This window comes from Rhizophagus irregularis, chromosome 30 (assembly GCF_026210795.1).
Source record: "Rhizophagus irregularis chromosome 30, complete sequence".
NCBI lineage: Eukaryota > Fungi > Glomeromycota > Glomeromycetes > Glomerales > Glomeraceae > Rhizophagus > Rhizophagus irregularis.
This window is the reverse complement of record NC_089458.1, coordinates 2476812-2503907: the sequence shown is the minus strand read 5'-3', so window position 1 is coordinate 2503907 and position 27096 is coordinate 2476812. Positions and strand designations below refer to the sequence as shown.

Here is a 27096-nt window from a genome sequence, read left to right as displayed (position 1 = left end):
TTTCTTTTCTTTCTTCTTAAAAGTATTTTCGGATTTCGCTCCTATCTTTCCACGATATTTCCACTTTATAATTTCTTCCTTTGTTTCAAACTTTCCTGTCATCCGCTCCCATATCCATTCGAGAATGTTGAGATGATAGGTTTCTTTCCATAATGAAACGCCAATCATAGTCTGAATCGTTAAACCCAACTTGGATGTCAGGGGCAAATGCTCGCCAGCAGAGAGCGAATGCCTTTAGCAGATTTTCTTGGTTTCCACATACGATTGTGGTCCAGCGTGGATCTGGTTCTGTCTCAATGTCGACAAGACATATTTGCTTTAGCGGTTTTGGATCATCTTTCCAATGCAGTGTCATGTAAATCATAAAGACATTTTGTTTCAGATTAAGGACTTCGGCAAATTCACCCAACTCTTGTGATTGCGTTTCTATATCCCATGTGAGGATAACAGTACGATCCTTTTGAGTGCTGAAATAGGGAAACGATCAGTTATCGTAGTAAGGTCTTTAACGGGTTGAAAATATTTTTTAGATAAGTAAAATGTGTGGGGGCGAGAGAGGGTCAATCCTTTTCTTGTACATGTAATTGCCCAGCATAGACCACCCAGAAAGTTGAATTCCATTCTCTCGAGCCACCTTACGGTGGAATGAGTATAAATCGTCTGAAGCAGTTTCGTAATTATTATCTTGAACAGCCATAATGGCTGTTTTTCTTTTACCGGTACCACTCATATAGATTCGTAAATATGTCTTTTTTCCGTATGATAACCCCGAAAAGGGAAAGCTTTAATATGCTCAATTTTTTGAGTATCCACCTCCCCAGAGAGAATATCCCTTATTTTCATTTCACATTCATCTGGAGTCTCTCCGTCTGGAACAAGAACGTCAAAGAAAACCTGAATTCCCAAAAGGATTACTATCGCTTTTTGGCCATTAATGAGAGAACCGTAGAGCCGTAATACATAGCAATACTTTCCATTTATTTTTTGGCTGGATCCTTCATTATCAGTGGCCATGAATGGTATTTCTTGGCAATTGAATAGAGCGTCTTCAAGGATTGCGGTTAATCCCTCATCATTTTCCGCAACTATATTATCTCGAGTTGGGATGCCCGACAAGTATTTTTCACCGGAATAGCGGATTACCTGGCCTGGTCCCTCTGGGACCCCTTCTGTTTTATCTTTTTCAGCCTTTGGGTGAAAAAGGGCGGGCGCGTCGAGGAACTCTGAAAGCTCGGATTGGGTCATGGTATTATATAACAAATATACAGTTCGAGAGAAAGTATATACTCCGGGAGAAAAAAGTTCAAAATGAAAATTAATTCCGAAATATATAAATCGATACATAATCGAACTATTCATAGTTATCAAAAATGACATTTTATCGATGTCCATATATTCTCAGGACCGGAGAAGTTTGTAATCGGGGTGCTTCCATCCAAAAGGGTGCCAAATACATCGGAATTCTCCCTCATATATACCTTACATTGAATGTGGTAAACGAACTTATTCTGGATATGGGTTTTGCGATCTACATACTAGAAAGCACCGTAAAAAGGAACAGTACCATCGGAAAAAGCAGGCTAAGATAGCTTCGGCGGAGATATTGGTAGGTAATTTAGAGGTAAACAAAAATAATACAGTTTGTCACTAGAAAAAAGATGTCACTGTCACTGAAAAAATCTTGGTAACGCCCTTGGTGACGCTTTTGCGACAAAATTTATAGCTATTTCAGATTTTAGTGGTTCTCCTTATGGTTTCGTAGATGGTGTCACCAATGTCCACTAAGAGTCACTAAGAAAAGTCCGAGTTCCTTAACTTTTTTTCATTTTTTTTAGCATATATGTATCACGCATATGTCATATATGTATCATACTATATCGCATATAAGCCATAGGATAGCATAGAAAAATTTCGATTTTTTTACTAGAACTTTACTTTTTCTTAGTGACTCTTAGTGACATAGTGACAGATACAAAGGAAGATAATCGAGCGTCCCCAAACTTTGAAAAAGCATACAAGGGGTGTCGTATAAGAGCGTCACTAAGAGCGTCACTAACAAATTTTCATAGTGACAACAAGAAAAAATCCGTCCTATTTTGCATCCTAATATGCCTGAAAACATACTGGAAATACAATATGAATGCGCTTCTCTGGGCCGGCCATGATAATACATAATGCACCTCCAACCACGTACACGAAATCGGCATACATATACTGGCGCAATAGTTATGGTGTACTTCTTAGCAAACAAATGGGCCGGCCAAGCTAATACAAATTGCACGCCCAATAGAATATCCAAAATTGATATTGAAGTTAGACAAATTTTATTATTATTTTTGGCACAATAGATTTTTGTTTAATTTTGATAACGTAATATTCCATAAATTCGGCCACAACTTTACTTTTACTAGGGGACACTTTAGGGACACTAGGGGACACTAGGGACGCTCAAAAAAATAGCATACACATTGCCTCGACCTGCATTAAACCATGATCGGACCTCGGAAGCGGCCGAAATTAATCACAGATCTACTGCGCCATCCGACGTGATATTTTTTTTTACCATATTTTGGGATCTGGAAAGACAACCAAATAGACGCAAATTCTTAATATAGAACTAGCATCCAAACCGGCTGGCCCAGTACTGGCAACCAAGAAGGATAGCATGGCACTACATACCCAGCCGGTAATCAAAAGGCTTTAAAATGGAAAACAAATCACCACCTACTTAGTAACCGATCAACCGTGAAGCCTCACCAGAATAAATTATACGAGAAAGCATTTATTAACACACAGCTCATAATAAAAAAAGGTATATTTAGATTATTTAGGCATAGTCGTATTTAGGTTATTTAATCGCATGATCACAAATAATTAACGGAAAAAGGCTAAAGAAAAGCGAATTCAAAGGGAAGGAATATAGTAAGAAAAAATAACTAGGTACACAAAATTGACACAAACAGGTTATTTAGTTAGATTATTTAATCATATTTAGGTTGTTAACTTTAGATTATTTAGATATATTTAATTTATTTAGTTATATTTAGATTATTTAGTTATATTTAGATTATTTATAGTCATACTTAGATTATTTAGTTATAGTTAGATTATTTTATTACTAAATAACCTAGTCTAAGCCGTTTATGACTAAATAATATAATTATATTATTTAGTCATAAACGGCTGCATTTAAAATACTTTTTGATATTCTAGGTAAACTTGCTCAAAAAGTAAAAATACATATATTTTACAAATTTTAAGGCTGTATAAAGTATATATTAAGTTTATTTGAAATATAAAAATTTTTTTTATCACTAAAATTAATTAGGAAATAATCAGCAAAAATTGTTATGTAATCAAAAAAATTTTCTGAGTGCTGTTGGGGTAGTTAAATAACTTGATATAGTAAAAACTTGATATTTTTTTTTTTTAATAAAAAAAAATTAAAATATAAGATTTTTAATATTATACAATATTATAGAATTTTTAATATCATATAATATAAATATATAATTTAGGATAAATCTAATTGTAACAGCCTGTTACACGTCTTATTTGTAATAACCTCCAATTTTATCTGTAATGTAAACAAAAACAAAAGATCAGTCGTATAACCAAAACAAAAGAATTTTTTAAAAATTTCAAGAAACTGCTTATAACTTGAAATTTTGTCTATGAAACTGTCTTAAGTACATTAAGTAAAAGTTTTCCAAATTAAATTTTGCATATAAAAATTTTATTTGTAAACCACATACTAAATTTATTATTAAAAAAAAATAAAAAAAGGATATTACAACTTACAAATAAGATATGTAACAGGCTGTTACAAATACATTTATTCTATAATTTATATATAATATTTATTCAAAAATACAATTTTTTATGTAATTTTTTTAATAATAAATCTTTTTTTTCAGAATACTTAATTTGTGATTTAGATAAGAATGAGTGAATAATTTTATGATCCTAAATATCATATGGGCTGATTTGTTTACTCTGCATTAAAAAAAAAGAGTTATTGAATTGATTTTTACAATTTTCATTACTCAAAATTATTTTGTAATACCAAAAAATCATCTGATTGATGATCACTTAACTGAACAAAAATTTACATTTGCGAAACTTAAATTATTAAATGTAAAAGAGGTGTGAAAAAACCCATTTCACTAATTTTTTTTTTTATTTATTTATTATAGATGTGATCTTATCTTAATATAATTACGCTTACTTACATATACTAAACTTATAACAATAAGAAAAATAAAATATATATAAAAATTAAGCATTATGAAATAAGACTACTTCTCTGAAGAAAAAGTCAACCTGTCATTATATTACTATTATTAACAATGATACAACTAAAATTTTTAGATGACTGTCAAGATCTACCTAAAAATTTGCCCAATGCAACTTTAAGGAAAGCCTGTATTTTTCTTTCTAACTTAAAAACTAGCTAGCTACACGTAAATACTGTAAGGTGTAGAATGTTTAACTTAAGGAAAATTCTATCTAAAAGATAAAAACATACAATTTAAATTATCAAAGGACAAAAGCCAATAGCTCTGTTTCTATTCTATAACTGCTAGGTACAATCATACTATTTCTTATTACATAACCTTTTTTTTTCCTCTTGCTTTTGTTTCTGCTTAGCAGTTTTAGGTTCTGTCAATTCATTTCTTCTTTTAATATACTAAGGATCGATTCTTAAAATATCGAATCCACTGGTCGAAATAAAAACTTTCGGTCATGTGACAAATCGGCTGATCTGTCACATATTTCGGCCAAATTTCGGAAATTATTAAAAATCGGCCAAATTTCAACATATATGATTTATGGTCGATTTATTGAATTATTTAATCAAATGTTACGCATTACACATTACGCGTATTAAAAGTTTAAAAAATAATCATCCTTTTTTAAACTTTTTTTAATTTTTTTCTTCCCCTCCCCTTTCCTTTCCTTCGTTTCCCTTTCCTGTTTCCTTTCTTTCCCTTTCCCTTCCTTCGTTCTCCTTTCCCTTCCTTCTCTTTTTTCTTCCTTCCCCTTCCCCCTTTTACTTTTTTTACTTTTTTTTTATAGGTTCACCTTTCGGGTGCTACATAGTAAACTCCAAAGCATTCGTAAAGTACGAATACTTTGGAAGCTTTATTTTATTTTTTTTTAATACGAACGGTTACTAACCGTTCTTTTTTCTTTTTTTTTTTTAGGTTTCGGGGCCGTTCGGTGACTTCCGAAGAATAGAAAAAACCAAGTTTCGTAAGTTCAGAACTTGGTTTATTTTTTTTTAATATTATGAACAGTTATTAACCGTTCTTTTTCTTTTATTTTTTATAGGTTCGGCGTCTCAGGTAGGGCTTTCGAGTTCCAAAGAACGAAAAAAACCAAGATTCGTAAGTATATACGAATCTTGGTTTTAATTTTTTTGTTTTTTTTAATTTTATTAATGAACGGTTACTTAATAACCGTTCCTTTCTTTATTTTTAGGTTCGGTAGGCTTCCGAAGAACGAAAACTCCAAAGATAAAGATTCGTAAGTATGAATCTTTTCTTTATAATTTTTTTTTTGTTTTTTCTTTATTACGAACAGTTACTAAAACCGTTTTTTTCTTTATTTTTTAGGTTTGGGTAAAACTTCCGAAAAATGAAAACCCAAAGGTAAAGATTTGTAAGTACGAATTTTTACTTTATAATTTTTTTTTGTTTTTTCTTTATTACGAACGGTTACTAAAACCGTTTTTTTCTTTATTTTTTAGGTTCGGGTGGGCTTCTGAAAAATGAAAACCCAAAGGTAAAAATTCGTAAGTACGAATCTTTACTTTATAATTTTTTTTTGTTTTTCTTTATTACGAACGGTTACTAAAACCGTTTTTTTCTTTATTTTTTAGGTTCGGGTGGGCTTCCAAAAAACGAAAACCTAAAGGTAAAGATTCGTAAGTACGAATCTTTACTTTTTTTCTTTTTTTTGTTTTTTTCTTTATTACGAACGGTTACTAATAACCGTTCTTTTCTTTATTTTTTTAGGTGCGGTGGGCTTCCGAAAAATGAAAACCCAAAGGTAAAGATTCGTAAGTACGAATCTTTACTTTATAATTTTTTTTTTGTTTTTTCTTTATTACGAACAGTTACTAATAACCATTTTTTTCTTTATTTTTTTAGATTTGGGTGGGCTTCTGAAGAATGAAAACCCAAAGGTAAAGATTTGTAAATACGAATCTTTACTTTATAATTTTTTTTTTTAATTTTATTAATGAACGGTTACTAATAACCGTTCTTTTCTTTTTTTATAGGTTCAGGTGGACTTCCGAAGAACGGAAAAAGGAGGACCTTTAAGATTCGTAAGTAATATACTTACGAATCTTTTTTTTTTAATGTTATGGAACGATTACTAACCGTTCCTTTGATTTTTTTTTTATAGGTTCAGGTGGATTTCCGTCTTTTCAAGGAATGGAAAAAACTAAAGATTCAATATGAATCTTTATTTTTTTATTTTTGTTTATTATTACGAACGGTTTCTAATCGTTCTTTTTCTTTTTTTTTAAGTCAGTGTCTTCCAAAGAATGGAAAAAACTAAGATTCGTAAATATGAATCTTAGTTTTATTTTTATTTTTTTTTATAATATTAACGAACAGTTATTGATAACCGTTCTTATTTTATTTTTTTAGTTCAGTGGGCTTCCGAAGAACAACGGAAAACCAAAATTCGTAAGCAAGTACGAATCTTGGTTCTTTTTTTTATTTTTTATTTTTATTTTTTATTACTACGAACGGTTTACTAATAACCGTTCTTTTCTTTTTGTAGGTTTCAGGATCTTTAAAAAAAGTGGAACCAAGATTCGTAAGTACGAATCTTAGTTTATTTTTTATTTTTTTTAATATTATTATGAATGGTTATTAATAACCGCTCTTTTTTTTCTTTTTATAGGTTTGGTGTCTCAAGTGGATTCCGATAAACAGAAAAAACCAAAGATTCGTAAGTAGAATTTTGGGGTTTTTTTGCTTTTTTTTAATATTATGGAACAGTTACTAACCGTTCTTTTCTTTTTTTTATAGTTTTGGTGGGTTTCCAAAAGATCAAGATTCGTAAGTATATACGAATACATGAATTATGTGATTGTGGAATTGTAGATTAGCAATACTTATTTGTAATATGCATTTATAAATAAAGTTGTGATTTTATTGCGAATATCAAATAAAATGAGTTGTGGCTGAATATTAGTAAATAAATTTAGTACAAATTTGCAATATAAATTAAGTAACATTCGGAAAACTATTCACCAAAATTTGCTATCTGAAATTGTTCCAAATGTTAACTGAATTTTGGCCAAAATTTCAAGCTGAACTTTAGGCGAGTGGCAGTGAATTGCAGCCAAAAAATCTGCTAAAGTTTGATCAGCATTAGACCATAAATCAGCCTAAAATCAGCTGGCTGAATTTTGGCCGATTTGGACTATTTTGACCAGTGATCTAATATCTTCACATATACATTCATCTCGTAGCTTATCTACTTCTTGGAGCATTGATTTACTTTTTGTGTAAAGATGTTCTACACATCTGTAATCTTCATCTGTTGGGACACGTACAGCAGCTATTCTTCTTTAAATATTCTGATTATAGCAAAGTCATCTTCATCATAAATATGATTGAATATAATTTCATCATTTAAATCATTAAAGTGTTATCTATTGTTAATATCGCTGTATAATCACATGAGATCACTTGATTTAACATACACTTCTTTAAGTATTGCTTCTTTTGTTTTGAACATGTGGTAAGACAAGCGGAAGAGTGGTGTGAATAAAACATCACCATTATCCAAAATGCGCCACTTGGATTTATTATTCGCTAAACCTCTAACTCTTCTCTTCATGAGTATTTCTGCTTTTCTAGTACCAGATTTCAGGTTATCTTCTTTATAATAAGAATAAATGACTCTATATTGTATAGGAATACTACTTTCATAATGTTTGTAAGACTTTTTATTTTTATAAGCAAGCTGTTTAACGAAACTTATTCCCCTCTTTGGCAGATAAATTTCCTTCTTTTTTTTGTACATTAGATCTTTAAAGATCGCCTTCTTTAATGAGACCTTGGATGGTTGTTGAATAATCTATTTCTTACATTTCCAACACATTTTTCTATTTTTTGACATAGTTATAGCTAAGGTTGCTGGAGAAACTAGGGGTTTTGGCAAGTTAGCGAAATGCCAAAATAGCGAAACTTTGCCAAAACTATATAAAAGTCTTGTTAAAAGTTAGCAAAACTCTGGAGAAAAGCGAAACCTGACGAAACTTATTATAAATGCTGAAACTAATAAAATCTTACCAAAAATATAATAAAACTATAGTAAAATTTTGGAGAAACTAATCATAGAAATTTGGAGAGGTTTAGGCAGATAACCTTAGTTATAGCACACAACTGTAAACAAATATTACATAGCAGCCTGAAACCAAAATACCATGTTGTATGTCTGACTAAAAACCTGATATAGGTTGTTGTTTCATTATTTCTGAATGATATGAATTCTAACCATTCAATTAATAATTAATGTTTTTCTATCAATAAGGCATGCAGTTTATTGAAGTATTTAGTTCTCATCCCTTGTGATATTGGCAATGCAAGCATTACTGCCAGTCAGGTACTTGAAGATGTAAAATTTAACATTCACATTCTTTCTGTCACTAATAACGTCATGTGGTTGTTTATACCTATTTATAATTCGTTGATTATTTGTAAACACTTGTAATTATGTGTTATCTTTTTTTAAAGAATCAAAATCCAATAAGGTGTAAGAATTACTCTTATTAGAACTGTATAACCTATTCGCATCACTAAAATGTGTTAGCTTTTCAGTCACAAGATGTATAATATTGATGGATAATCTCTTTTCATATCAATCATTTTGAGCAAATACAGCACCAAGAATAAAAAAAAATTGAAAGGTTTGTAATGAAAGTTGTGATAACTGTTATTAACTATCGTTAATAAATATGTTTCGAGTATGTTCATTCAGTTTGCTCATCCGTATTGGTGACCCTAGCCCTTCTACACAATAAAAGAGCACTTATGACATAGCTAGCCTAATACTATTACTACAGCCAGAAAAACAAAAGAAAGAAACCAATATTTCCTCAAAAAACCCTGGATTTTTTCTGAATATTGTAGATTAAAAGTCAAGAGTTCTGTTTTTACAAGCAAAATGTTGTTTTCTTATGTGGTTCAGTGACAAAGTCACTTTTTCAAAATTATTTTTGGAAAATTATTTGGGCGTAAGATCTACCAGAAAGAGTCTTAAATATAAATTATGAACCCATTTTATTAATAAAAAACCCATTTCTCATATATATGGAATTTTTAACATATATTATTAAAAAGTAAGTATATTTTAATAAAATATAAAGTAAGATAAAAATTTATATAGTCTTAGTAGCTATAAATGTTTATAAAAGTATAATAAAAATATCATATAAAAGATGGTATCATAATAGATATTTTCAAACAATAAAAATAATTATTTTATGTCAGAATTTGTATTACCATCTTTAGACGCAAATATATCAAGATTCACTGATCCGTTTTCTATAATTTTAAGCTCGTTGGAAAGCCCTTGTTCTGGACTTTATAGGCGAAAAAAGAGCTCGCCGATTGAATCATTAAATCCAGAGATATTTACGTTTAAAGTTGAAGTATAAACTTTTTAACATGCTTAAATGCAAATATCTTGGGATCCACTGATCCGTTTTTTATAAATTTAGGCTCTTCAGAAAGCCCTTGATCTGGTCTATATGAGCGAAAAAAGAGCTTGCCAATTGGATCATTAGATCTGGAGATATTTACGTTTAAAGTTGAGATACAAATTTTTAATATATATAGTAAGTGCTAAAAATTATATTAATTTAAAAGAAATATTTACCAACTTATAGTATAATAACATTAAATAAAAGTTTTTTAATACTCACCCAATTTACTGTATATTATATAGTATTTTGTATAATAAAAATGTAATAAAATCAATATTTTAATTAAAGGTAAACAAATCAGCCCATATGTTTTTGTATGATTATTAGATGCCAAGTTATTTAATATATTTTTTATATAAGGCCGTTCCATTAATAATTAGGCCAGACCAAGCAGATTTTTCATTTAACATAACTCCTTCCCCCCAATATTTCAAAGTTTAATACAAATATAATACATAATATATAGCCAATAGAATTGTGTCATGTAATATTTACCGATCACTTTAAAAAATATGGTCACGATACTCCTTTATAATGATATATCATACTACCTAAATATGTACTCCTTTTTTAATATCTCTTTAAATTGAAAATAAACACCTGTTAAAAAAAATTAAGGTTTGAATACAATTTGAATAAAATGAGTATAAATTTTACGCGTAATGAGGGTGCTATTAATCCGCAATTCATGGTAAAATGAACATCTAAATATGCTTTATCTCTTGATTCAAGTAAACGAAAGTACTAAGTGTGTTATTTCTGAGCGTATAGTGAGTATAGAATCTACAGATAACCAGTTTAAAGACCTTTTTGATGCAATGACATCAGGACAATATAATGATAGAGAGGTTCAAGTATTTGTTAGACAAGAGAAGTCTGAAAACTGGCGAAAGGTTAACAATAGGCTAAATGGTGACTTAAACATGTTAGAAGTTTTGGGCTTCTTGCAAGTTAAATTTTGTCTGGTTGTTAATACAGGCTCAGATACACCAGTACCAGTTTCAACTCAAAATCAACTAAATTTTTTAACATTTTAATGAAAAATTCAAATAAACCTTTACTTTCCCAGCATTGAACTGTGTACAATAATTATGATCAACTTTACAATGAAATTATTGAGATTTTTCAAGTCCAAAAAATTGGCTGGATAGGTGGTTTACATGATACAATCAGCAAAAAATTTGTGACTTGTTTCACAGATGCACTCTGGTATATCAATCCACATCTTTCTACATTGCATGCACGTACATATCACCTTCCAGTTTTTTTTACACAGCTGTGAACTTATCAGGATGGTGGATCATACAACAAATTTTATTACACTAGCCATCATAAAAAAAACCTGATGTTACAGCAAAAGCTTGTTCAGCTTTCAAGTTCTCTTGAATTGTTTATTAATCAACCATGGGTATGCAATGATTTATGGAATCAAGTAATGCCTGAAATATTGTTTTTGGTTGAAATTCTAAGAAAATATTCAGAATATCTAGTTACAACTACTGCTAGTATGAGCAAGCTTCATCATAGTAATGAAAGTGCTCGTAATTCTGAAAACAGCAGTACTATATATCAAATTCCTGCCTGCAAATGTGATAGCCTTCATGAAAATTATATCCAATTAAATGATGCTATACTTGAAAAACAAGTATACAGATATATTGATATTCAGCCATATCTTCCAATCAATATTATGAAACGGTATTGATTTATTAAAGAATTGCAGCTCACTTTTCCAATCGGCATATATAGGTTAGTATTTTTATATTATATATTCAAAGGTTTTTTAATAAATTCATAATAAAAATTATAAATTATAGATATCATCAAGACAATTATTTAGGAACCATTAATTATATATGAAAAATCCCAGATGATGAAGTGTTTAATAATGAAGAAACTTTGAAAGCACGTATGCTGGCTAGAATTCATGAAAGATTGCCACATTATTTTTCATGACAAATGCGAAAGAATGTGCTGAATAAGGCAACAATAATATGATAATGTAATTGATATTCTAATAAATATTGCATTATCTTATGAATTTATTAATTTTTTAGTATTCTTATATTAGTAAAGTTTCACCAGCTGTATTATGGATGCTTTATTTTGATCTTACTGGTGATGTTTCTGTGACTTCAAATACTATCTCTCATGATGTAAAAGAGAGACTACAATTAATGCTGAGATTGACAGATCTCACAATTGTATTTGATTTGTGAACAAATAATGGATTTAATGGAACAAAATTCAATGTGTTTTGGAATGAATTGGAAGCTTATTTCAATGAACAGGTACAAAGATTAGTTTATTCAAATATGCTTTATTTATTACCATTATAATCTATGTTATAATTTCACTTTCACTTAATAGAATTTGCTTGTAACAGATGAATGACGCCATGAATCTGTTTTATATATGCCATTGGCTTTGTCTGTTCGTGATCTTCATAAAATTATAGTGGAAAGATTAAAAATTATCCACAATAATTCCCTTCCTTTCACTATTCATATTCTATCACAAGAATGGATTCGCTTTCAATTTTGTCCTACAAATGCCACTACAACACGATCAATACATCACACTAATCGATTTAATGTGAAATTTCAAGTGTAAAGTCAGTTACTTTGAAAAAATAGTGATAATGCACATTATTGTGCAGCACTTTTCCGGTATCTTAGAGAATTTTGCATTCAATACCATCAATAGACGTGTTTAATATCTGCAGATGATAAACATAAAATACCTATTGAAGTGGATGTTGCAGTTTCTACAGGTGTACGAAATCGACGTTCAATGGTTGCTCAAGACAGTATTTTGGCTGCAGCTGACCATGACTTTACCAAACTTTTTTTAACACCATCAGTCATATTTTTTATTTCGATTCCTGATGATATTTCTGGGTCATTTTATGATGGTCAGGTATTTGTATCTTACAAGGATACCGTTTTTGAACCAAGTAGTGCTATCTAACATTCAACTGAGTTTTTAAATGCGCTTGTTACCAGTTATGGCAGTAAATAAGAGTCAGATAACTATTGATATTATATCGTATAAACACTCAATTATCAATGGGATTCTTACTCAATACTACCTATCTTGGTATTCTGGTATTGTTCGTTAAGAATCGTCAAGATAACAACTACAAAATATGATAAAGAATAGTACGCAATAGTTATAATAACAACTGTTATATGACTGTTAGAAACAATGTGTAATATTGACCAAATATAACAATTTTATTAAATAAGTGTAAATTCGGGTCTTTACAACAAAGTGATAAAAAGTGACAGAAAGGGATAGGAAATATATCTTAAAGATATTTAGCGACAAAATAACTACAGAAAAATAGCTATGAGGTAACTACTCTATCAAAGAGTTGGCAGAAGGTATATTTATATCTTATTTTATCTAACTATCATCTCTTTTTCCTGTCATCAAGGCAAAATCTAATCTATAGATGTCTATTGATGGGTTATTGATTTCGTAATATATTAATACGATTATACAATACAATTATAAGCCACTTTTAATAAAGTACAAATGATAATTTTAGACGGTTAATTACTATTGAGCTAATTTCCCCACAATAGCTTCTAATTAAATTCAATAAAATTGTATACATATAAATAATACAAATAAAGAAAATAAATAATAATAAATAAATAAATTAAATAAATTGAAATAACTATAAAAATGATATATAAGTAAATCTATCAAATAAAATTAATATCTTTAATATAGTTAACCACAAATCAGCAACTATCATACATCAGCGTAAATCGTCTCATAACACCGGAAATCGACATATACACAAATATACTGAAATTCCATCGGATCATCATGCAAGATCAGAAATCACATGCGCAAAAATTCACATAACACACTTAATATTCAATATGAATGCCAAATATTACCTCCGATTTTGTGTTTTTATACTGATGGAGGTCCAGATCATCGTTGCAACTATGGATCAATACAAATTGCATTGATCTGTCTTTTTCTTCAAGGAGATTTTAATTTACTTGTTGCAGTTCGTACAACTCCTAATCATAGCTGGACAAATTCTGCAGAACGAATTATGAGTACTTTGAATTTAGGTCTTGAGGTGTGTATTCAGCGTGATCAAATGAGCTCTGAATCTAAATCTCTATTTGATATGACAAATACATTAAGTGATATACGACAAAAAGCTCAAGAATTCAATGAATTAAAATCTGAATTAAAAGAAAGTATAGTGAGTATTCAAGATTTATTAAATAGTCGAACAGAACGACTTTTATTGAAAGACAAAAAATTTAAATGCCACAATTCAGCAAGTGAAAAAAGCATTAATGAATTATTTGAAGTAAAATTTTATCATTTTATTTCGTTGTTTTGATTTCTATATTTATAATAATATTCTAACTTTTAATTAGTCTATATATCTTTATTATAGATTCAACTTTGAAAATTGAAGAAACTACACAAGCACAAATCCGTCATCACTCTGTATTAGTTGAGTTTATGAATACTCATTGCCGTGTACGAGCATATAGCTTTCAGTTATGCAAATAATGCAATTATATTTTTTAATACAATGCTTTAAGCTTTACATATTCTTATTTTAATGTTTTATTTTTAGATTAAAAAATGCAACAATACTACTTGTTTGTATTGTAAACCAATTCGCCTTCCATCATCTGAATTTCGTAATTTAAGTTTTCTTCCAGACCCAATTCCTTCGCAAAGTAATCTAATTGTATTTTGTATTATACATGATTTCGATCTGAAGATAATGATTTTTCAAAACAAATAGATAATACAGATCATTATGCAACTTTTCAAGACATTTATAGAACTGAAACTACTGAAAAATATAGACCAACATACATACAATCACAAGTAAATGCGGAACCTATTCCAAAGTCTATATTGGTTGTGAGAAAAATCCGTAGTTACATTAATTGTGAAGATTGTGGAAAACGTCGCTGTGTATATAGTGACAAATCATTAACTTGTAAAGAGCAACAAGATTATCAACAAGCATTGGATTCATATTCATACTCTTGTGGTGCACTAATTTTTCTTGATGATCATTATTTGAAAGAAACAGTATTTGTGCGTACTCGAATCAGTTGTAACTCACCAATTGAGATTCTGTATTATTCAAGTCACAAATCAGGAAACTATCTAATATGTTATTATTGTGGAGAAAGTGAAGATTTGGTAACGACGCCACAATCTTTAAAAGAACATTTCAAACAAATTTATCCATTATGTGAAGGATGTCAGGGTAATGGGAAAGAATTCTATACTAAAGGAGAGATTAAAACTAATGGGTGTTCTTCTAAACATCATAAAATATAGATAATTTTACATGTAATAGTAAATTTATAAATATAATAATAAAGTATTCATCAAATTCATAAAATTAACAAACATGAATGTAAAGTAATTTAATTAGATGATGTTGATAAGACATTTTTTGAAGTGTTTTTTTTTTGGTGTTTAAAGTTAAAAGCGTTAACAACAAAAGGATTTATTTTATCACATTGTAAATGGAAATTTTGACAATGGAAATGATCAACAGAATATAAATGGAAATTTAACAACTAATGAAAAATTTTATTTGAGTTACATATAATAAATAAACAACGAAACTATAAAAACATATAATATATGTATTATTTTTAACCCGCCCCCCCTTTTATCACCCAAATTATGTTATGTTAAACGAAAATCCGCTTGATCTGGCCTTAGTTTAACGTCCTTTCTGGCCAAAAATTTTGAGGAGGAGGGAAGGAGATAATTTAAACAAACATGAAAATTAAACATATTAAAAATTTTGGAAATTTTCGGTAAAATTGGAAATTCTCAGTACTATTAAATTTTAGTAAGGGAGGGGGTGTTTTAAGCATATTTAAACATATATGTTTAAATCACCCTTGAATTTTTCAAAAATAGAGGGGAGGGGACGTTAAACTAAAGATTAAATTGGAACAGTCTAACTGTAATTATAAATGGTTCTTTTTAATATAAGATTTTTGAGGATAGGTGTGATAATAACTATAGATAGATTGTGACTATATAGGATAGATTTTAATAATAAAGTGTTTTGAACATTCAACTGGTGTAACTATATAGTAGAATGTGATTATATCAGTAGTGACTATAGAGAGAGTTGATTGTATAACTAATATTTTTTTTTTTTTTTGATTATAGATATTTGGATATTTTATTAAAATAAATAATGTAAATCTATTTACATATATTAAAAGATAAACAACTAAATTAATTTATTAAGTATTAAACTACCTGTAATTACAACTAAATAATTATGTGTGTACTGTTAATTGGAACTTCAAATTAGAAAAGTACATCTTAAAGATATGTTTTTTTAAAGAAAAACCCCTTTTTCTGATATTACTAATATCTGCCATTTATCAGTAAACTATTATAAATTTATAATACATTTATATAACAAATTCAATATACTTGATTTGGATTTTTATTTATAATTTCAAACTGCAAGAATTTTTCCCTTTCTTATTTATTAAATATGTTACATTTGAACTAATAGAGCTTTAATATTCAGGCCTTTTAACATTACTTTATATGACAATATTATTTTTGGACTTAAAATTTAATATTAATTAACTTTCAAGTAAACCATAAGCATATTTAAGATAACTTTTAATAATTAATATTTTATTTTATAAAAATGAGCTAAAAAGCTACAGAATATCTATTGAATTTTACCTATTTTTATAAGCATTAATATTTCATTATTTCTTAATTCTTAATCTTCTAATTCCTAAATTTCTAACCAATCTCATTAACTAAACCTTATAGCATTATATCATTTAAGCCTCATGTTACTTTATTATTATATTATTATACTACTTTTCACATAATGATCATGTATTACTACTAAATCAATCCTTTTATATAACTAATACTTTATTCTTAACAGATAATAATAATAATAATTTTTTTTTAAAAAAAGTAAATTTTTAACTTAATACTAATTTTTAATAAAAAAAATATGTAAATTATGATTGTATAGTTTTTATTATTATAATAAAATTTTAAAATTTCCAAAAAATAAATCATAAGTTATATTTGAAATAAATATGATATAGTATACATTTTAATTATAATAAATAATGTAATTATATTTACTAATAAATAAATAAAAGTTTTATTATTAAAAATTAAGAAGATATCTCATTAAAGTTATAAATCAAAAGCATTATTAAACATTTTATAAAACTCTGAAAATATTTATATTATAATAAACCCAATCTAAATAAAAATCTTTAAAATCAGAATAAAGTAAAGATAGTAAAAATAAAATTAGAATACTAATTATATAAATTAGCCAAAATTAAAAGAAAGAATTTAAAACATTAAATAATATTAGCAGATTTTTTTCAGATTTCTAAATATGATTATAAAATTTAGTGATAAAGTAATTATAGATAGTTATAATAACTTTAAGTATTGATGGTAATGGAATATTTAAATTATAAAAAATCTTTGAAAAATCCATTAAAAGGGAATTTTCCTTTTAATTAAATTCAAAAATAATCAATTCAATTGATCTGATTGGCCAAAAAATATCCGAAGGTATTATTTATTTACTGATCTAGTAGTATATAAATGGGTTATCATCCGAAACTAATATCATTTCAATTTATCTTGTTTTTATAACAAAAATGACTAACTATCATTATCATAATAAAAAAACTATAAAAAAAGGTATGCTCAAAGCTTATAATTCTATTTGATCGTTATTGATTGTGATACTTGAGCACAATGATATCACTATCTAATCATTGAAGGAGTTTGCTTGAGAACGGTCCTAAATTAATTACCTAAATTTATATTAATTGATGATATATATATCAATACCATATAGTTGTATTATTGTAGACTCACATGATCATGGTAAAATATTATTGCGTTATCTGACCAATATATCCAAAATTGAAAAGCATTATCAGAGCATGATCCTACTGGCGGCTGCACAATAAAGTTCTTAAAAGAAATCCGTCAAATAACTGACTCTTTTTATAGATTGCGTCATTTTTTTGATTCCAAATATGTGCTCATATGAATATCACAAGTTCACGAAAAGGTTTACTTAATTTATTTAACACTCTCCTTTTCGTAATTATTGCTTTTTAATGTATTTCTTTTTTACAAAAATAATCGGTCTTTTTCTAATTGAATTACGATCCACATGAAGGCTCTTAAAAGTCTATTCGATACCGAAATAATCTGGTTTATTTCATTTCTTCTACTATTCTTGAATTTTCCATATGCTTTAGAAGCAGCAAATCAATTTATTTTGAATCAAGTTGAAAGTGGCGAACCAACAACTGTTTCTTTGAGACATGTATTCCACCACGGTTCCACAAAGTATCCAAATCTATTTCGTCGTATGGACCTAACGGAAACAAAAGTTCGTACTCAAGAACTCGAATCTGGCGCGCCTCTCACGTTCACTCTCATGGGTATAAATGGCACCGGTATTGAATATGTGAAAGAAAATGCCGTAAAAGAGTTTAGGGATATGTCGAAAAATAAATTAAAGTCAGCTAAATTGGATTGGAGGGACATACCAAAATATATACCACTTATAAAACATTGGAAGACTCTCATCAATCTAGCTAAGTTGACATATAATGCTTACGTCAAACCTGAAGACCAAGATTGGTATGATCTCGGTAAAAAATATGGATTGGTGCGTTTTTTCTTTTTTCCTCCTTTTTTTTTTGGTAAAGGATTCGGTGAAATTTTATCATAAAGCCATTTGTTAATTTAAAATAGAATGATACTTTTGGATGGGATCAAGATGGTATCCGAGGTTATGTTTTTGCTTCAAATGATAATAAGACATTAGTCATTTCGATTAAAGGAACTAGTATGGGATTTGGTGCTGGTCCAACTGTAGGCAACGATAAATTTAATGTAAGTCATAGTGTCATACTAAGTTTTTTTTCAACGTGATTATTACTTTTATGATTACTGATCATGAAATCTTTTAGGATAATCGGTTGTTCTCGTGTTGTTGTGCGTACGTAGATCGTACATGGTCTTCAGTCTGTCCTTGTTACCTAGACAATTACAGATGTAATCAAGATTGTTTAGAAAAGAGTGTGGACGAAGACGAATTATACTTTGCAATTACTTTGGTAAATTTTTTAGAAAAAAACTGCATCTTTAAATTATAATTGTATTTAATAATAATTAAACATTATAATCAATTAGAATATGGTCGATAGAATCATGAAAGAATTCCCTAAATCAGTTATATGGATAACAGGACATTCACTTGGCGGAGCACTTTCTTCATTAATAGGACTAACGTATAATATACCCGCAGTAGCGTTTGAATCTCCAGGTGATAGACTGCCAGCACGTAGATTACATTTACCTCATCCACCCGCATTACCAGCGGAAAAAATGAATATTTGGCACCTCGGCCACACGGCAGATCCCATTTTTATGGGTGTTTGTAACGTAAGTGGATTCATGTTTTATAGTTATTTTTGATCGAGATTTATTTTAATATAAATTTTGATAATCTTAGGGAATTCGCAGTTCATGCTACGTAGGTGGATACGCTGTAAGTTACTTTTTAACATTAGTTTGTGGTTTTTCATTATTCATTAACTTGCAATTTTTTTTTTTTTTACAGATGGAATCGAAATGTCACGTTGGAGTTACATGTTCTTTTGATTCCGTAGAGAAATTGGGATGGCGTGTTGACATTAGATCACATCGTATTCAGGAAGTTATTGACAAAATATTGAACGTTTGGGAGACTCTTTTCGGCGATTTTCCTCATTGCTATTCAGATGAGGATGAAGAAGAATGTGTTGATTGTGGTCTTTGGGAATATATTGAAGGCATTTAAAATAGAAGTATGTTTATATAGTTTACTTTGAGAGTAAAAAAAAACTGAACATTTATAGTTTAAATATTATTTTATTAGTTTGATTTTATAATTTACAAGTTATTTCTAATAAAAGATACCTTTAATAACTTACTGTATTCATATTGGAATAGCTTTTTATTATCGCCCAATTATTCTTCACATCTGTTCGCGGGATTTTTTTTCACCAAAATTTAATTATTTATTTTATATTATTTTAACTCAGAACATAATTTAAAAAATGAAAAACGTCATAGTAAAAAGATTTATATTATATCAATAATACTAAAAGTTATATAAGATACTAAAGAGTTATTAACTAATGATAAATAAAACATTGTTTCTGTAAAAGATGGAATACTTAGAATATTTAAAAGTTTGTAAGAAAACAACTGAATAAATATTATATATTTTTTCTCTAAATGCATCCTCTTAAGTATATAAAGATTATATAAAATTTTTCTTTCTAAATGCACCCTTTTTCTAAATGCACATTTTTTCAAATTTTCATTATAATCCCAAGAGGGATGCATTTAGGAAGAGTTAGTTAAAAATATTTAATATAATAAATATTATAAAAAAATTTTAAAAATATTTGTATTAATAATATATGAAATGTAATTTACAATTTAATAATATTTTAATCTTATTATTCAATAATTATTATATAAGAATTCCATATAATACTTCATAACTACTGATTTGCACTAAAGTTAATATTTTTTGCTTATTTAGTTTTTTGCATATTTAGTTTTTTGCATTTATCTTAGAATTAAGTAATTTTAAATAAACATTTTTTGTTTTATAAATCTTATTTATAGCTATAATTTTTTAAAAAAAATCAGTCAAATTAAATTACTAAATGTTAAAATAATTGTAAAAGACCGATTTTTAAAATTTTAAATTAAATGAATAGTCAAATTATTAAGTTGTTTATATATATATTCATAGTTAAATTATTAAGTTGTTTATATATATATTCAAATTCTATTATATATATTATTTATATCTATATAAGACCATTTCAAATTAATAATTAATTTAATGTCCTTTCTGGCTGAAAAATTTGAGAAGGAGAATCAGAGAAAAGAATAATTTAAACAAATATAATATTTAAATATATTAAATATATTGAAATTTTTGGAGATAAAATCAGAAATATTCGGTACATCTAATTTCAGAAAAAAGAGAAAATTTAAATATACGTTAATATAATGTGTTTAAATTATTTTAAAATTTTCAAAAATAAAGGAAAAGGAGGATATTAAACTAAAAATTAATTTGAAATGGCCTAAGGGGCATGCCAGAAATCAGCTAATTTGAAAGGAAATGAGGGACCCAAATGCAAACATCGACAAATTAGGTAGACAAGACTACGAAAGTTTTCACACATGGGCTAAGCAGTTAAATTTCAGATCAGGTCTATATATATTACATGACATTTATATATTTAAATATAAATGTAAGTAATTTAATTATTTTTATGGTGCTGGTAAAAAGTAATCAGAATTGCAAAAAATGCGATAAATGAAAAACTAATAATTAAAATTGCTTCAAATTTTGTAAATATTTTGCCAAATATGTCATTATTATATATATAAATTATCAGCTGTTTATCTTATTTCTTTATCTTAAAATTGATTTTTTAATTCAAAAAAAAAATTGTAAAATATTTAACCTATAAAAAATCTGAAAATTCTGATTATAGCATTCAAATTAAAATTCATAAAAAGGTTGAATGATACAAATTAAAGTTTACATCAAGTTAATTTTATTAAAAAAAATTTGACACTTTTATTTGTTAGTTATTGAGAAAATTAAGATCACAACTTAATCTTAACCTTTAATTTTAGTAAAAAAAACTAAAATTCAAAAATTAAGTTTAAATTATAATAATTATAGAGGATTATAATAAAGTATTTTTAATGTTAGTTTAATAATATTCAAAATATTTGAAAAATATCAATTAAACAAGTATAATGTATTTAAATTTTATTTTATTTTAATGATTTTTGAGTTAACATTAATGTTAATTTATAGAAAAACTAACTAATTAAGTAACAACCAAATTTTTTTAATAAATTAATTAAAAATATATTTTATGTTTATAATTTTTTATTATAATTATATATGTTGATTATTAATGACTGAAAATAATATTAAAATCTTTATTAAATTTTTACCTTGCTTAAATTTTTAATGGAGGTTTTTTTTTTGAAAAAAAAAATCAATTATGAGACAAAGAAATGAAATAAAAAGCTGAAATTTTATACACTTAATATTAATTCATTTGGCAACAAATCTGTAAAATTTGAAGCAATTTCAATCACTGGTTTTTCATTTATTGCATTTTTTGCAATTCCAATTACTTTTTGCCAGCACTGTATATAAAGAACCTGCCTACTATTAAGATAAGTTATTCTGTGGCCTAAAGTAAGATTTACATATAAAACTCTTTAAAGATCCTACTATAAAAGAAAATTTTATATTACATTGTTATGATTTTTTTCCTTTTTAGTTAATTAACCAATAGAATTTAAGCAAATCCTAAGGTAAGGTTTTATATGAAAATAAAATTTCTACCGGTAACATATCTTAGTAGTAGGCGGGATCCTGTATATAACTAATTATTATAATGCAATTATCTTGACTTCTAGTGATCCAATTTTAATAAACTTCTTTTTTAATTTATAGCTCTCATTTAGCTCTACAAATCTAGCTTTACAAAATAAAAAAAGTTTGTTCAAATTGAATCACTAGAAGCCAAGATATTTGTATTTACATTATAATAATTATTATAATGCAATTATCTTAACTTCTACTAGTAATCCAATTTTAATAAACTTTTTTTTTAATTTATAGCACTTATTTAGTTCTATAAATCTAGCTTTACAAAACAAAAAAAAGTTTGTTCAAATTGAATCACTAGAAGCCAAGATAATTATATAATATTAATTATTATGTATAATATTTAATATTTAATAGTAATAATTTTTTTAGCCAATCAGATTTTAATCAGGTAGGGGTGGGGGTTAAGGCTACTAATTGAGAGAAATCAGCTGATTTCTGGCATGCCTCTAATAGTAATAATTATGTCAGTCATATTTTACATAAAAATAATAAATATTAAAGTTTTCTTTGTATGATAAAAATTTGTATAATTTTAAAAATACAAACATATATTCATATTATAAAAAATTTAATGATACACTTCTGAGTGAAATAAAATTCTAACTCTTATTATATATTAGTTTATAGAGTTGTTTGATCAGCATTATTTGATCAAGAATTTATTAGTTAGTATAACTGATCAGACATAAACTCCAGTCTAACCAATAAAAAATAGAATAATTGTAAGTATTTAACTGTAACTTTATGAAAATCTATAAACTTATTATTAAAAAAGAAAAAGTAATAGTCATATACTTATATTTTAAATCAGTAATATTATACAAAATATTATTATTACTATTATTAAATATAATAAATTTTATTAAATTATGTATTTATTTATAAAATATTTATTTGATTTATCAAACTGGAATATTATATACAGTCAACTCATGTTACAACGAATTTCAATTTAACAAATTATTTAATACAATGAATTTTTATTATGATACAGATTTTATCATATAAATAAAATTTTGCTAAACTGAATTTTACTATTTTTTTTTTTTTTTTTTTAATGATTTATATATATTTTATTGATATTAAGTTTATATACCATACAAACAAATTATTATGAGCTATATCCATCCAGCAGGATGCAATCATCAAAATACAGGTAATAAGAGAAAATAATAATTGATACTATACCAATTAATTTGAACTACAAGATTTTAAGTTTTTTTTTTTTTCCATTTCCCCTTTTTCTTTCAAAATTAATGAATTTAAATTCAGAGTAAAATTAGTTATGTTGTTATTAAATCTATTATAACATTGTTAATAATATTTTTTGTTTTCTTATAAGCCCAACTATACCACCAGTTATTACTAATTACCGTACCATTCTGAAATTAAATAACCCCTGAAAATAAGCAACCCTGGCCCGCATTATAGTGATTTTGACCAGAATTATAATTACATTGGCCGGAATTAAGTTCAAAAAATGGTTGTTTAATTTCGAAATGGTACGGTAGTAAATACATCTGATCTTGAGCTTTTTTTCCCACTCTATAACACTTTAATAAAATGTGATTTTCATTTAATGAATTTTCAGACTGTACTGAATCCAACTCAATTGAAATATCATCAAGTACTACAATTTAATCTTCCTGTAAATCTGAATAATTGTTCTTCTTTAAAGTTTGTTTACCCTATTTTAAGTGTTTAGCCTGTTGGTGAGAGGATTTAAAATAACGATCCATATTTTCAGATTCATTTAATTTTTCTTTTCTTCCAATATTTCTAGTCTTTTCCCATGCAATAGTAGCATTACATCTTGGTATCCAAATTAGTTCTTTAAAGTGAATAATAAAGGAGTTCAGAAGTAAAGCCAAGAATAAAATGTTTTTTGTTTCTGAGAATCCAAATGTTTGTTTTAAAATTTTGGAAATATTGGTGTTAATTTTAGCTTTCAAGGCCAATGAGCTATAATCAATAAATTTTTTGTTATTATGTTGTAATCCTAGTATCTGGTTTAATTTCTCACTTATGGCTTTAGGTGTGTTTTCTACTGAATTTTACTATTAAAATGCTGTATAACGTATAACGTATAACGAAATAAACTGTATAAATTATATATATAAAATAAATCACATTATAATGAATTTTTTTTATACCAAAATTTTTTTAATTATAATAAAGATTTGCCACAAAATGTATTTTTTTTATAAGAGATATAAGGGATGTTTGCATTTTGTATTTCATGTTAGTTTTCATATTTTCTATTCTTTTTTTTTTGAATGCCAAAAGTTAAACCTATTAACCTGTTCAAGAAACAACTTTCTAAGAAAACTTCTGCCCCTAAAAAATGTAAGTCTTTTACTGCTACACAAAAATAAGAATTTTACTTAAAAAAAAAATTATCACCTTTCTTAAAAAACAAAAACCTAGCCAAAGAGTATGATGTTAATAAAAAGATGATTTGTAATATTCTAAAGACAAAAAACCATTAGCTTGCTGTGGATTTTTATTTATATCAAGCTAATTTGAGATGAAAAAGAAAACTCCCTTTTATAATTATTAAAAAGGCTTTGGCTTTTTGGATGAAAAATGCATTTCAGGTTGGTTTTATTATCAGTGATGATATTCTTTCAATCAAAGCCTTAGAATTTGCTTTTTTATATAATGAAGAAAAATTCAAGGAATCAGATGGATAGATCGATAAGTTTAAAAAATGGCATAATCTTAAACAATAATATGCATGGAAAAGTGACAAGTGCACCATTTGCAGAACTTGACACAATGCATGAAAATTTTCACCAAATTCTAAAAAATTATGATCTCAATGATATTTTTAACTGTGATGAGACAGGTTTTTTTTTGGAAAATATGACCTAATCACATTATATATAATAGTCCTGTAACTGAAACGAAACAATTTAAGAATTGTATAATGGTCTTAAAGATGTAGTATATAATTAATAATTACTATCTTGTGTTGTAATTAAGGTTGCCTGCCTAAACCTCTCCAAAATTCTACGATTAGTTTCTCTAAAATTTTACTATAGTTTTATTATAGTTTTGGCAAGGTTTTAGCAGTTTCAGCATTTATAATAAATTTCGTCAAGTTTCACTTTTCTCTAAAGTTTCGCCAACTTTTTAATAAGACTTTCGTATAATTTCGGTAAAGTTTCACTATTTTGGCATTTCACCAACTTGCCAAAACCCCTAGTTTCTCCAGCAACTTTAGTTGTAATAGTAAGGGTTGCACTCTATTACTACTTTTAAAGTTAAAGTGTTGCAATAGGCCAGTTCATAATTGTTTGATCGGTATTTTTAATCAGGTTACACTAAAATTGTGACAAATAAAATTCACCTTGAAAACGATCAACTAGCCAATTTTTTGACCCATCAAAAACGTAGATTGCTATAATTGAGTTGATAAAATAAGAGTAAAGTACACGTAAAAACGTATACTAGATGTGTTTTTTCTTTCTTATTTCCTTTTTACCGATGGAATTTCTGAAAGATCTTTTAAACAAGTAAATATTTCATATAAAAATAACAAGTTACTAAGGCCTATTAAGCCTAAAAATTTATATTCTTCGCCTCCTACTGGGATTTTTGAACAAAGTAATGTGGATTTATACCAAAATTTCTTACTAACAAGATAAAGTTATATTGCTCCTAGTTTTTATATACAAAATGGAAGCAGTTTTGGCCAAAGCTTTTCTGGGCCTAACTATTTTGAGAGAGAATCTGCAGAGTTACAAAGATATCAAAAAGAAAATATTGTTCATGATAAAGTTTCTGATGTAAAAATTAATTATCAACAAGAAAAAGAATACTTTATTAATTTTTTAGTTGTAATTTATTTTATTTTAATTAAAATTAATTTAGGATGTTAACTACAAAAAGAAATCTAATAATAAGCGTAAATCTAGTAATAAGGGCGAGTCTAATAACAATTGGCAAGTCTATGAAGTTGATATTTTACTTCAATACATTGCAGATAATTTTGATGAATATACAAAAGGTAATAAAACTAAATTGTTTAATGAAATATCTATAAAGGTACTAAAAAATAAAGAGCCTAATGCTATTAAAAGCAAGTTAGCAAGGATGATCAAATACTATAGTGAGGTTAAAGCTCATAATGAAAAATCTGGTGTAGAGAGAAAAGACTGGGATTGGTATAAGAAAATGGATGCTATTTTGGTACTCATAAAAATATAGCACCTTCTTTTATAGTAAATAGATCTACTAATATTGATAGCGAAGAATCTTTAGGTATGGAGCACCAACATCAAAAGATCAAAAAAATAATGTAGATCTTATTGTATGGCATTTCTATGAATAAGTGAAAGCCCAGAAGAGTATAAGAAAAGAAATTTGAGTTAGAAAAAGAAAGGATTGAAAAAAATCATACTATTGAAATAGGTAAATTAGAAATAGAAAAACAGAAATAGGAATTTGAAAGAGAGAAAATGAAAATGAAGTATGAACTAAAATTGAAAGAGATGGAATTTAAACAATCAAACAATACGAACTAATAAAATAATATTCTCTTATAGAATAATCTTAGTATATTTTTTTTTTCTAATAGCTTTAATTAAGGTTGCTTGCCGAAACTTAGGGGTTTAGGCAAGATGGCGTTTCGCCGAAAAGTGAAATTCTGCCGAAACTATATTAAAGTTATATTAAAAAACTGGCGAAACTTTGGAGAAAGGCGAAACTGCTGAAACTTATTATAAATGCCGAAACTGCCGAAACTCTGCTGAAACTATAATAAATCTATAGTAAAATTTTGACGAAACTAATCGTAGGATTT

At 27.1% G+C, this 27096-nt stretch overlaps 4 protein-coding genes across 4 annotated transcripts; 2 read left to right on the top strand and 2 right to left on the bottom strand.

The window, feature by feature from the left end:
• Window positions 1-726: 726 nt before the first annotated feature.
• Window positions 727-1245, bottom strand: OCT59_021958 (uncharacterized protein; the record flags this gene model as incomplete). Its single annotated transcript, XM_066146863.1, has 1 exon — window positions 727-1245. The coding sequence occupies one exon, from the start codon at window positions 1243-1245 to the stop codon at window positions 727-729; it is 519 nt and encodes a 172-aa protein (XP_066005963.1).
• Window positions 1246-7701: 6456 nt separating this feature from the next.
• Window positions 7702-8052, bottom strand: OCT59_021957 (uncharacterized protein; the record flags this gene model as incomplete). Its single annotated transcript, XM_066146862.1, has 1 exon — window positions 7702-8052. One exon carries the CDS (start codon window positions 8050-8052, stop codon window positions 7702-7704), a length of 351 nt encoding a protein of 116 aa, XP_066005962.1.
• A 9795-nt stretch (window positions 8053-17847) lies between these two features.
• Window positions 17848-19787, top strand: OCT59_021956 (uncharacterized protein). The gene is made up of 6 exons (XM_025309436.2): window positions 17848-18464; window positions 18551-18691; window positions 18769-18915; window positions 18992-19243; window positions 19314-19349; window positions 19422-19787. The coding sequence occupies exons 1-6, from the start codon at window positions 17961-17963 to the stop codon at window positions 19638-19640; spliced, it is 1299 nt and encodes a 432-aa protein (XP_025173851.2). The 5' UTR covers window positions 17848-17960; the 3' UTR covers window positions 19641-19787.
• A 5991-nt stretch (window positions 19788-25778) lies between these two features.
• OCT59_021955 (uncharacterized protein) lies at window positions 25779-26501 on the top strand (the record flags this gene model as incomplete). Its single annotated transcript, XM_066146861.1, has 3 exons — window positions 25779-25807; window positions 25957-26080; window positions 26166-26501. 3 exons carry the CDS (start codon window positions 25779-25781, stop codon window positions 26499-26501), a joined length of 489 nt encoding a protein of 162 aa, XP_066005961.1.
• Window positions 26502-27096: the final 595 nt, after the last annotated feature.

What these genes read in the sequence shown, in the direction of transcription:
- OCT59_021956 (XM_025309436.2), top strand. Translation starts at nt 17,961, where the DNA reads ATGAAGGCTCTTAAAAGTCTATTCGATACCGAAATAATCTGGTTTATT. An exon ending in TTTTTATGGGTGTTTGTAAC is followed by an intron (nt 19,244 to 19,313) that starts GTAAGTGGATTC and finishes TGATAATCTTAG; the next exon opens with GGAATTCGCAGTTCATGCTA. An exon ending in GCTACGTAGGTGGATACGCT is followed by an intron (nt 19,350 to 19,421) that starts GTAAGTTACTTT and finishes TTTTTTTTACAG; the next exon opens with ATGGAATCGAAATGTCACGT.